Genomic DNA, 13,790 nt, shown 5'->3' with positions numbered 1-13,790 from the left:
TAGTAGCCTAGCCACTGGTTTGACATACTATAGCTATTAGTTAATTAGTTATTAATCACTATGTGTTGCTGATGGGCAGTGGCATATATTCATGGTTTCCAAGGGAAGCCAGGCGTCCCCAAATATTTAACCAATAAAAATTCTAAGATAATTTATCTTTCGTCTCTGTGTTTTCATACATTTCCATGAATTAGCAAGTGGCTGAATCTCAGTATGTGTAGCCCATGTATCTGATGCTGTCTGGACCAAAAGAGTATGGCATGTTGCCGCCGTAGCATTTGATTGATTGATACCTGCAAGCATTTGGCCATTTGGTATTTGGCCTAAAATAATTAGCCAATCATCGTTGAGCTGAGCTGAGCTGAACTGTGGGTTGTCTTGGTGCAGGAATATGCCCGACCAAGGGAAGCCAGTTTGGATTTGGCTTCAGACCAATCAAAACACTTCCTAAGCAAAACACAATTTTCAAACTTGTCTGTTTCTGATCTGCTGTGTTGATGTCCTGCAGTAGCTAGCTTGCTAAATCGGGCCTTTCCTAAGCCATGGATGGAGATGGGGATTTGGACTTGTGTTTTTGGCTTAATTCTCTGTACAGGCCAATGATTATGATGGCGATTCTGATCTAACAATAAATGAATATGTTGTGCCACTGGCCTGAGACGATTGAAGTTCAATATGTAGCCTAGATGTATCCTAGTAGGCTCACGTTAACTAACTAGCTAGCTAACTTAGCTGGTTCATTGTTGCCCATACGAGGAACTGAGGCTAGCAAACATTTTAGCTAGGTAGCCTATAACAACAAAAATAAAAGTGTACTGTATGACTGAGCCATAAACCATTTTGCCAACATGAAAGAGAGGAGGATGGCATTGCCGTTCAACTAGTCTACAAGTAGGGTGAGTGAACATTTTTTGTTTTACTTGCATGAGCACGGACGCACACACGCACGCACACACACACAGATAAATCAGTACCATGGACAGCCACATGATATTTAGCCACATTGATTGGACTAAATTGTTTTTGGTATCTTTAAATTTGTTTTCAGTGTATTAAACTAAGCATATATAGCCTTGTTGATTTGATTATGTTTAAACGTTTACTTTGAAATAGTGCTGGAATAGTGGAGGCAGTGCTCCTGTTGTCTTTGTGGTGACTTGCGGTAACTCCGTGGTTCAAAATCAGTAGTTGTTTAGTAAACTGTCGAAAGGATGAACTTATTGACCATGCTACAGGTGATATAACGTGTTACATGCAATATTTGCTTGGTGAACTTCACCGGTTTTGTGATGAAACAAACGTACGTGTAGTTGAATATATTCCGCCACTGTGTGACTGTCTTTTTATGGTCACGGCCTTATTGTATATCTCGGTTGCGTATGAATGAATGGGTTATAGAGCAAACAACGCAATTATCACAACAGGTTGTAATATGGCTTTTTTACTGGCTTGGCTTGGCTTCCTCAGTGATTTTACCCACGCACTGCTACTGTTGATGGAGTAGTTTCCTAAATGACTGTCAGCTGTTGAGTTGCTGATGAGGTTGTTTCATTAATACATTGTGTTGTTGTTCTTACAGAGTTTCTGTGGGGGGACTCAAAACCACTGGCCCTCTTGTTCTTCTGTGCCAGAGACGTCCCGAACCGGAGAGCTTCATACACAGGGTCCACTTTACTGCCACAAGCTGGGAGGAGACATTGAAAAAACCTATTTTCAGTCAAAGCAATCACACAACAAGAACCCCTATATGACAGTCTAGCTGTGTATCAATGTAACCTACTGTTCATGTTGTCCTTTTGAAAGGAATATAAAGTCCTTTGTCTTGTCTCAGTAAATGATGAAGGCATTTGCCGAAACGTGTTGGTTTCAACAACAAAATATACTTTTTTTAAGGAAACTTACCAATAATAGCTGAGTATCTTCTGTTCATGCACATTGGTTTGTAGTGACATCTCTAGAATATTGTCAAGGCAAAGGGAAAGAGAGTGTGCTTACCAATGGGCATGACTTCTTTGATGTAGCCAAACTGCTCTGTTATCAGCAGTGGGGAGCTGTAGTACCTTCGAAAGCCCTTTGGCTGTGGAGGGGGGAGGGAGAGGTTAAGAGAGGGCAGGAACATCATAGTGAGTGACAGATCGATACGTCAACAGACAGCACAGCACACCACCAGCAAAATACATTAGAGCCACTGCATAACCTAATTTCTCTGTTAAGTTTCCACATGCACTGTATTAATAAATCAAATTGTATTTGTCTATACTGTACTTTAGTCTGGGTTTCAGAGTGTTTCTGCATTCAACCACGCAACATCATTGTTTGTCTCGACAATGAGTTGGCCAAAGCAGAGGAGCCATGTTAGACATATCCCAAGCGAGAAAAACTGGTTAAAACCTATTCATCACTTTAGACCACTCTGTGACATGTCCTTCCTGTTTCCCCCCTAAACCACCTGCTGATCACTCTCCCTACATCAGCCATGCTAAACAATATTATCTAATGTTTAGTTTAAATTTCTTAATGAGGGTTGATTGAAGAAGTGCATCTGGACCAGGAGCAGATTAGTCCAGCATCAATTCTGTTACTTTAAGTAGTTATTGTACAGTTTGTACAACTCAGCTGGCAGAGTGCCAGACAGCAGATTTCATAGCCCGTATTCACATAGTTTCAGAGTAGGAATGCTGATCACGGATCAGTTTAGCCTTTTAGAGCATAATCAATAAGATTCTATGGACAGGAGGGGGACCTGATCCTAAATCAGCACTCCTACTCTGAAACCCTTTTTGAATACAGCCCCAAAGTTATTAAGAAGATGTATACCAGTCTCTTTGCTGTTAAGTCCCGTCCCATTCCCCACATACCAAGTTCTTACAAGGACACTCCTCCAGATATCTATCATTTATCTAACCATGACATTTCTGTGTTTACTGCTTCCCATACAATCAATATTTCCCATCAGAGATGTGTCCCTCGTATATCCAGAAAAATTACAGTGGACAGCCTCAATTTTCTGAATCAGTATCTCACCGAAGAAAGAGTAATCTGAGGTAAGGATGGTAATGTAAGTGAAATACATGCTTGTATAAGACAAGTAGGTGGAATAAATAACATTTTACTGCAGTTGGCTAAATCAGGCTCACACAGTGTTTCTTGTTTAGTCTTTTTTTAAATATATATATATATTTTACCCCATTTTCTCCCCAATTTTGTGGTATCCAATTTGAAGTTACAGTCTTGTCCCATCGCGGCAACTCCCGTACAGACTCGGGAGAGGCGAAAGTCGAGAGCCGTGCGTCCTCCAAAACACGACCCCGCCAAGCCGCACTGCTTCTTGACACAATGCCCGCTTAACCCGGAAGGCAGGCGCACCAGTGTGTTGGAGGAAACACCGACACTTTGTCAGCATGCATGTGCCCAGCATGCATGTGCCCAGAGCACGATGGGACAAGGACATTCCGACCGACCAAACCCTTCCCTAACACAGATGACGCTGGGCCAATTGAGCACCGCCTCAAGGGTCTCCCGGTTGCAGCCGGCTGCGACACAGCCTGGAATCGAATCAGAATCCGTAGTGACACAGCTAGCACTACGATTCGGTACCTTAGACTGCTGCACCACTCGGGAGGCCTTGTTTCTTGGTAGTCTTAAACAAATCTACTTTGAAACAGAAGTATACACCTCACACATGGTTATGGGCTTAAAATAAGAAGACACCTGTACCATGTCAGATATAGAGTTGAAATGTATTACGTTTTGAGTTTGCATCCCAATATTACACTTTAAATACATCACAGACGACTGAAATATAACAAAACCGCTTTACATAGAAGCAAAGGATTTTCAGCGGGTTTTTAAAATAATGTTTATCATGGAATTATGAAAATATTAATATCATTCCATCCACAAGGTCATTTGACTGCAGGAAAGGGCTACATCAGGTGTTCATCAATAACGACGTTTATCAAAACAAGGAGAGATTCAACTCAGCATAATATACAGTGAAAGGTAATTTCCTTACTGGGATAATGATCTGACAATGAAATCTACTTGTTTTGGGTTTTTAAAATAATGTTTATCATGGAATTATGAAAATATTAATATCATTCCATCCACAAGGTCATTTGACTGCAGGAAAGGGCTACATCAGGTGTTCATCAATAACGACGTTTATCAAAACAAGGAGAGATTCAACTCAGCATAATATACAGTGAAAGGTAATTTCCTTACTGGGATAATGATCTGACAATGAAATCTACTTGTTTTGGGTTTTTGGCAGCTATACAGACGATGCATTAGTCCTACAATTAGCACAATCATTCTGCCTCCACTGCACAAAGGAGGAGAGGCCTCCTTTTGTTTGTTTACATTTTGTATGATCAACCGTGTGTTCAAGCAATCTGCATAAGTAGTCTGCCTTGATTGATTCTCAATGTGCCGCGGCTGATAATGAGAAGCTGAAATAAGCAACTCTCGAACTCTATAAGCACCTCTCAAGTGCAGCCCAATAGTCACAGTTTCACTGTTATATTTTTATCTTCAACTCAAACGTCGCATCATGATATATATTTGGTTTCAAGATAGCCCCAAGCAGCAATGTACTCTCTTTTTACTCCGACCACATTATGTTGCCAAGAGAAATGAGCAGGGTTGTAGAAATACAACCTGCCAAGTTTAGAGAAACCTTAATTTAGAGGCGAGCCCCACTGGGAGTATATTCTCTTTTTATGCTTGACCCTTCAACCTCATTTTCCACTCCTGAAAGCTGATCCCTATCTCCACAAGGCTCATCCTCAAGGCATTGGGCAGCTCATGGAAGAAGAAAAAAAGGAGGGAAAAGGGAACACGTGTCTCTGTATCCAATATATTCTCGTGGTTCACAAGGTTCACTGAACCCCAGGTCAATCCTGATCATTTTCATTTAATCCTACCCATTACTGGTCAGTTCTCCATTTAAACTCAGTAATGTCCAGTTATTCCCAATAATTCCCTGTCAATCCCAGTAAACTCCCTCCCATGCAGGCCAGGGACAACCTGGACTCTGGAGGAGTTAGTCACTGGCTCAATCAGACATGATAGAACCGCACAAGCTGTATATTTTCTGCGTGGGACGTGTGATTCGATATGAATGACTTAAAAGCCCCTGTGTAGTCGTGACTGCCAGTTCCCTTGAGTACAGTGGACGACGGCGAAATGACGGATGGGTGTTCGTATTCTCTGCAACTACCCCCGCCCCCCTTCTCACAAACTGTATCCTTGATCATCCTGTTGCTGAATTCTTTTTACGAGCTGCCTATTGACTCATATGGCAGCTGCAGTGGACTTTGAGGTCCACCATGATTATTCAATACTGTATTTGCAGTGCCGCATTACTAATCTATCTTTCCTGTCTTTGTGATGAGTACATTAATCTCTGTGGAGTTGTGCCTCGCTGCACAATATGTTCCACACCACATCTTTAATCTGGTATTCTGTTGGGACTTTTGAGACGAATATATGAACATGTGAATAATACTAAGCAACAGGCTTCAATCCCGATTGTGTACTTCTAACAGAATGGCATGTACTGTAGGGCGTCAATAAATTACATGTAATGAAAAGATGCCTCGAGTCCAGACCTATTGATTTTGGATTAATGCTTTATGCAGGGAGACATACTGTACTGTAGGCATGAAGAGAGGTTGATGGTGCTGATGATGACGTTAATACAATATTTTCAATATGTTCTTTGGCTAGCTGGAGAGAACGCTGATGATTACACTGATGATGTGTGATAGAACATAGTGTATGTATCTCTATGGATGATGACAGTGGTGTAATTGATGATGACATTGATGACGACAATAATGACGACACTGGTGATGATGTCTATAGAGATACAGTACATACAGTATTATACTAGTATAGTACTACATTTAGTTCTATACTGAACAAAAATATAAATGCAACATGCAACAATTTAAAACGTGGAAAAAGTAAAGGGTTTTGAATACTTTCTGAAGACACTTAATAGAAACAAATACACTGAACAAAAATATAAATGTAACTTGCAACAATTTCGAAAATGTACTGAGTTACAGTTCATATAAGGAAATCAGTCTATTGAAATGAATGAATTAGGCCCTAATCTATGGATTTCACATGACTGGGAACACAGATATGCATCTGTTAGTCACAGACACCTTAAAAAAAGGTAGGTGCGTGGATCAGAAAACCAGTCAGTATCTGGTATTTGCCTCATGCACCGCGACACATCTCCTTCGCATAGAGCGGATCAGGCTGTTGATTGTGGCTTGTGGAATGTTGTACCACTCCTCTTCAATGGCTGTGCGAATTTGCTGGATATTGGTGGGAACTGGAACACGCTGTCGTACACGTCAATCCAGAGCATTCCCAACATGCTCAATGGGTGACATGTCTGGTGAGTATGCAGGCCATGGAAGAACTGGGACATTTTCAGCTTCCAGGAATTATGTACAGATACTTGCGACATGGGGCTGTACATTATCATGCTGAAACACAAGGTGATGCGGGTGGCGGATGAATGGCACGACAATGGGCCTCAGGATCTCGTCATGGTACGTATGTGCATTAAAATTGCCAGCGATAAAATGCAATTGTGTTCATTGTCCGTAGCTTAAGCCTACCCATACCATAACCCCACCGCCACCGTGGGGGACTCTGTTCACAACGTTGATATCAGCAAACCGCTCGCCCACACTGTGCCATACAGGTGGTTTGTGGTTGTCAGGCTGATTGGACGTACTGACAAATTCTCTAAAACGAACTTCGAGGCGGCTAATGGTAGAGAAATTCATATTCAATTGTCTGGCAACAGCTCTGGTGGACATTACTGCAGTCAGCATGCCAATTGCACGCTCCCTCAAAACTTGAGACATCTGTGGCATTGTGTTGTGCTACAACTGCACATTTTAGAGTGGCCTTATTGTTCCCAGCACAAGATGCACCTGTCTTGATACACCATCTTGATATGCCACACCTGTCAGGTAAATGGATTATTTTGGCAAAGGAGAAATGCTCACTAAAAGGGATGTAAAAAAAATTGTGCACAAAATTTGAGAGAAATAAGCTTGGGATATATTATATCAGCTCATGAAACATGAGACCAACATTTATTTACATGTTGCATTTATATTTTTGTTCAGTGTATATTTAATTTTGTGACGATGTTGAGGCTCTTACCAGCTTGCCTTGGCAGCGTTGCGATCCCACTCCTTTCTCACACTTGTGGTGGATGCTCATCTTGCAGGCTTTGCAGCGAAGGCCATGCTTGGCTGTGTTGCCTGCCAGCATCACCACATGCTTGGAGGTGGTGCCTGTTGAAAACATTAATCTTTATGTGATGTGTTCAGAAATTATTTGGCTGAATTATCTACATTTTCCATTACACAGTTCATTCGGGAATTCCCATGGCAGAATAAAATTCCAAAACATAATTCATTCCGCATTTTCCATGACACAGTACAATTTCATGACTCAATTCACTCAGCATTTTTCATGACAGAAGAAAGGGGATTCAATCACAAATACAGTACCCTGCCATGTCAAATCAAATCAAACTTTATTTATCACATGCGCTGAATACAACAAATGTAGACCTTACCGTGAAATGCTTACTTACAAGCTCTTAACCAACAGTGCAGTTCAAGAGGAGTTAAGAAAATATTTACCAAATAAACGAAAGTAAAACATTTTAAATAATATAAAGTAACAGAATAACATAACAATAACGAGGCTATATACAGGGGGTACCGGTTCCGAGTCAGTGTGCGGGGGTACAGGTTAATTTGTACATGTAGGAAGGGGTGAAGTGACTATGCATAGATAATAAACAGCGAGTAGCAGCAATGCACAAAACAAATGGAGGGGGGCGGGGGGTCAATGTAAAATAGTCCGGTGGCCATCTGATTAATTGTTCAGCAGTCTTATGGCTTGGGGGTAGAAGCTGTTAAGGAGCCTTTTGGTCCTAGACTTAGCGCTCCGGTACCGCTTGCCGTGCAGTAGCAGAGAAAACAGTCTATGACTTGGGTCACTGGAGTCTCTGACAATTTTATGGTCATGATTGCTTTTACCAGACTACATGCAGAGGAATTCAGGACAGGTTAGTTAACTATCATTCTGTTGTAATCACAGTCATTGCTACTAAGTACTACTAAGACATTGCCCATTTGCAGTGCTGTCAATCTCAGCCACAGCAGCGTTCACCTTGAGAGTGCAGTGGACCAGACTTATCTAGACTTGTCTGTCTAGCTAAGGTAAATAAATCAAGTCTTCAATAAACAAAGGGAACAAATATGACCTCCCTCAACCCCAAACCATTTACCGCAAACTTCCTTTCTTAAACTTTGATTAAATTGGACCCAACTTAATCTAATACTCTTCTCCTCAGTGTCTAGATGCGCTTCCATTCACATTCAAAATCTTTCCCCTAGTCTGGCTACAACAAAAAAATATCCCCATGTGGAATTATACCTCCTGTCTCTGTGTCTAAACTGCCGCGTTTCATTGATGTATGAGTCACAGACGTTGGCATAAATGAAGATTAATTAGGCTTAATTGCGTTCGGAAGTTATGAAACAGACAGTGTGACTTTCTGTAAGCGAGAGACAGAGAATTGTTTGGGTGAAGGAGCCCTGGTGATGATAGCAGATGCTTGGCACCATCTTTCTGACTGGCTTCCAAATTTTTATGAATGGTATTTTTTGGGTCGGGAATCAGCAGCACGCTTAGGCTGTCTGTAAATAAAGTTTTTTCCTAAAGACATTTGCCACTGATAACCTTATCACAGGGCTCACATTTTTAACCTTTGACCCTTGGAATGTCAGAGCAGAGGGTTGTTTCAGCCTCACTGAGGAAGGTTAGTACTTTTGAATGAAGATTAAATCCTTGCCACGTATACCATTCTAATGACATGTAGCATGTGGCTGGCCTGAAAAACTGCAGTTAACCACCACTGATTAAACGAAATGTCCTTAATACTGGATTTTATTATCTGTTATCTGTGTCTATATTTCCGTATCAACCCCTTTTCCTCTCTTTTCTGCCCATGTTATTGATTGGCTTTGTAGAGTAGACTTCACAATAGCGTGTTCCTATGAAACCTAACTGATATTTAATTCCATCGACAATGGTGATCACGTAATAATATGCAACATATGAGTCTGTGATACAAAAATTACGTATTTACCTGGGTTATTTGATATTAATGGTTAACAATTAATATTGAACTAATAGTAAGACATTTCTGTCCTGTTAGTGTCTGTGTTTTTATGGTCTCCACTCTAGTTCCCTGGAGCTAATCTGGGCGTATGGTCACCAGAGATGGCTTGAGCTGACAAATTAGTTAAAGACTGCATTACATAAACAAGATGTGGTGGGTGTAACCGAGATAGAGATAGCCAGGAGGAGTTTAGAACAATTCCTAATTTTCTCTAAATCATCCTTGCATCTGGGAAACTACGCCAGGGTGGGGTTAAGACAACAACCGACGTGCAGATAACAACAGGATGAACCCAGAGTGGCTTATCAAATCAAAATCAAATTTATTTATATAGCCCTTCTTACATCAGCTGATATCTCAAAGTGCTGTACAGAAACCCAGCCTAAAACCCCAAACAGCAAGCAATGCAGGTGTAGAAGCACGGTGGCTAGGAAAAACTCCCTAGAAAGGCCAAAACCTAGGAAGAAACCTAGAGAGGAACCAGGCTATGAGGGGTGGCCAGTCCTCTTCTGGCTGTGCCGGGTGGAGATTATAACAGAACATGGCCAAGATGTTCAAATGTTCATAAATGACCAGCATGGTCAAATAATAATAATCACAGTAGTTGTCGAGGGTGCAGCAAGTCAGCACCTCAGGAGTAAATGTCAGTTGGCTTTTCATAGCCGATCATTAAGAGTATCTCTACCGCTCCTGCGGTCTCTAGAGAGTTGAAAACAGCAGGTCTGGGACAGGTAGCACGTCCGGTGAACAGGTCAGGGTTCCATAGCCGCAGGCAGAACAGTTGATGCTCCTTGGTCTGCATGAGGGGGTTTGAACCAACCATGAATGAGCATTGTTAGTGTCAGCTATACATAGTACTCTGCATTTGTGTAAATGTTTGGTTACTCGGTCCAACACTCAAGGGTGGGGGGTCGACCAGCCTCATTATTGCAATAAATAATCGATATTAAATAAAGATGATTGTTTGAAGAAATGACAAAATCTCTTTCAGTACTGAATTTCCACGACAAGCCCCACTGTCATTTGCCATTTGTCTGGCAAAACGATTTGCTTCCAGTAATTGATTAATCAATGAGCACGTGCCCATGCAGCCCAGACACTGTGTGTGTGTGAATATGTGAACACACAAAAGCCTGATTGATTCCTTCACATCGCACCGAGGCAGAGTGAGCCCTGGTTTGTTTGAGTTCTGTTAGTGTCCATGTTGACTTACTGCACAGCCATCATTCATAATTTACAATGGAATCAGGATTAGCGTTGAGATGTGATACAGGCCCAAATTACAGTAGTAAAATCTGATCCATAGGATGAGAGCTGAATATACAGGTGACGTTTGGAGAGGCCCTGTCCAGGCTAGACTGATGAGACTGTCTGTGTCTCTGCCTCCCGTCAAACTGAAATTATCCTTAATTAATGACTTGTTGACGTGACTCTCAACGCATCAGTGCTTGAATTGAGCTGGTGTACACCGGTATGGACTACATCAGCGTACCAGCACCTAAAATGTAGAACTCCAAGAGCAGGAATGAACAAAACTGCAAAGAGCAACAGCCATAGTTCCCATTAAAAAACGGTCATATAGGTACACAGTAAAAGCAGTAAAAACAGTACTCAATGCCTTCCAAGCCATATGAGTTCACATAGTTGTAACACTTATTGAATATCTGCATACAAAACAATTTGTATATTGTAATTTCATACAAAGTTGTAAAGTACTGTCTATGAGCACCGACCTATAAAAAAGGTTAATGATGACGCAATTATCATCATAAATTACTTTTTTTCTTAACAGGTCATGAATGACTGAGCACACCTTCACATCCCCCATCCGTCCAAAACAACTTTAACCAGAGGGAAAAGATAGGTTCTTATCCTGCAGTCTGTCCTGTGTTGTTTGACTAAGCCTCATTAATAGACAACAACAGGAGTTGTTAGTGATACTGAGATGGAAACCAGAGGAATAGGATCCTTGTCAGATCACAATCAACAACAAGGCAACAAACAAACCAACAGCAACTGTAAACCAGAGGGGAACATGAGCCCTATAAACCTACACCTGTAGAGATTTTGTTCACGCAAAGTCAGGTTATTGATAGTCTTGTGCACTACAGTAGACTTCATAGGCCTGGCAAGGTTAGGTTACTGCTAATGTCAAATGTCAAGGTTACAACAAAGTGAACTCATACTAGTATGACTTGGAAGGCATGGATTACTGTTTTTACTGCATTTACTGTGTACCCTTTATGACTGTTTTTAATAGGAACTGTGACTGGCCTTGATCACAATATATTGTGATCACTGCAATATCTATCTGGATAGCTTAGAGTGCCTGATTGACAGCATAGAAAACCAGTGTAGCCACTTGGAGACAATGAAACAGTAATCATTCACGTCTCTTCCTGTTGAAAGCGGAACGAGGGAGAGCTTGGTTTGTTGTTTTTGAAAGTTTGTTGTTTTAAAAGTGTATTGAAAAGTTTCTTAGTAGCTTGCTATCTTTTGAGTTTGGATCCCGCAACCCGGTTGGCATTAGTTGCTGGGACTGCTACTCTCTGTCCAGCACAGGAGGTTAGTGGCACCTTAATTAGGGAAAACGGGCTCCATTCGTTCCATTCCAGCCATTATGAGCCGACCTCTCCTCAGCAGCCTCCACTGCTGTCCAGTGATCTTGCCGACCAAGGCCGGGTCTGAGGAGCTATTTAGTGTAGCTGCTAGCCAGCTGTTAGCTTGCTGCCTATCAAGCTAGCAGGGTTTTCTTGAGGGCTTGAATGCAGCCCACGACGCGGTTAGCCATTGTGGCTGGGACCACGGATTGTCCCGGGCTTGTGGCTATGTAGATCCCTGCTGTTTATTGTTTTCAATCTTCCCACGACCTGACCTGTCTGGAACTGCAAGGAGTAACAGCGCAGCCTACTTTGCTACCATGACAAAGACCAAAGCTGGCAGGAGTACCATTGAGGACAGTGGTGTCTCTCTATCACAGGTGAAGGATCTTTTAAACAATCAAAAATAGTTCTACAAGCAGTAGTTACAACAACAAGAAAATAGCTTCAAGTGTTTTGTCCAAATACTGGTGGAGTCAACTAATAAAAGAATGCACGACCTGACCAGAGAGGTCCAGGACCTGAAGAACAGTTTGCAGTTCTCCCAAGATGACAGCAATCTGTAAGTCATTGAGAGAGGACATCAGTTCTGTATGTGAATCCATGATAACAATGACAGAGAAATCAGATTATCTCGAGGTACAATCAAGGCGACACAACATTGTTGTGGACGGAATTGCAGAATCTCCACATGAGACCTGAGGACAAAGTGAGGGAAATTATCTCAGAGAAACTGAAGATGGACCACAGGAAGATTGAGGTAGAGCGCACCCACAGAACTGGAAAACCCACCACCGGGCCCAGGTGACAGGCCCGATAAGTGGTCAAGTTCCTGAGGTTCAAGGACAAGGTAGCTATTCTGGAAAGAGCCAAGAACATGAGAGGAACATACATCTTCCTCAATGAGGACTATCCTAAAGCTGTGCGCCAGAAGAGAAAATAACTTATCCCAGCCATGAAAGCTGCCATAGTGTGTGGGGTCATTGCTTGAATCCGCTATGACAGGCTCATTGCACACCCTCCCTCCCAAAAGACTGGAAGGGATGATAGAGCCAAGCTTATGGGTTCGTAGCTTCAACCCGCAGCACACACACACACCAACTGATTAATGGAATGTATATTTTGTTTTCTTGCTTTGTTTTCTCTTTTCAATGTTATGTCTTTCTCTGATAAGCTACCCAGGAAAGGGCTGAAAATAGCCCATATTAATATATGTAGCCTTAGAAATAAGGCTACATATATAACATTCATATAATAGCCATTTCTGAGACTCACTTAGATAATTAATTTGATGATACAGCAGTAGCAATACAAGGATATAACATCTATAGAAGAGACAGACATGCTTATGGGGGAGGTGTTGCTGTATATATTCACAGCCATATCCCTGCAATGCTTAGAGAAGATCTTATATCAAGGGTTATTGAAGTGTTGTGGTTACAGGTTCACTTTGCACATCTAAAGCCTTTTCTTTTGGGATCTTGCTATAGGCCACCAAGTGCTTACAGTCAGTATCCAAATAATGTGTGAGAAATGCTTGATAGTGTGTATGTGATGTAAACAGAGAGGTCTACTTTCTTGGGGACCTGAATATAGACTGGTTTTCATCAAGCTGTTTGCTCAAGAGGAAGCTTCTCAATGTAACCAGTGCCTATAATCTGGTTAATCAACTACCAAGGTGTTTACAAACACTACAGGAACAAGATCATTCACATGTATCAATCACAGTTTTACTAATACTGTAGAACTTTGTTCTAAAGCTGTATCTGTACTCATTGGATGCAGTGGCTATATCCAGGAAAGCCAAAGTTCCAATAGCTGGGCCTAAAATAGTGCTGTGACTCTTATGTGGATGATGTTGAAGATATTTGTTGGTCTGATGTGATTAATAAGGAGCATCCAGGTGCTGCACTTGAGGAATTTATGAAATTGCTTCTTCCAATTATTGATAAACA

General features: G+C 41.6%; 1 protein-coding gene across 1 annotated transcript in view; it reads right to left on the bottom strand.

Annotated features, from left to right (window-relative positions):
* Positions 1 to 13,790, bottom strand: part of LOC139530590 (SH3 and cysteine-rich domain-containing protein-like) — an 84,253-nt gene that overhangs the window by 52,944 nt on the left and 17,519 nt on the right. The window contains exons 3-5 of the mRNA XM_071327126.1: positions 7,198 to 7,331; positions 1,996 to 2,077; positions 1,578 to 1,684 (exon numbers count right to left, since the gene is read on the bottom strand). Of these exons, the coding sequence (XP_071183227.1) occupies positions 1,578 to 1,684; positions 1,996 to 2,077; positions 7,198 to 7,331 (323 nt within the window). The remainder of the gene's footprint in view (positions 1 to 1,577; positions 1,685 to 1,995; positions 2,078 to 7,197; positions 7,332 to 13,790) is intronic.

Source organism: Salvelinus alpinus, chromosome 9, assembly GCF_045679555.1.
Source record: "Salvelinus alpinus chromosome 9, SLU_Salpinus.1, whole genome shotgun sequence".
NCBI lineage: Eukaryota > Metazoa > Chordata > Actinopteri > Salmoniformes > Salmonidae > Salvelinus > Salvelinus alpinus.
Note: the sequence above shows the minus strand (reverse complement) of the source record. Positions and strands in the feature narration are given on the sequence as shown.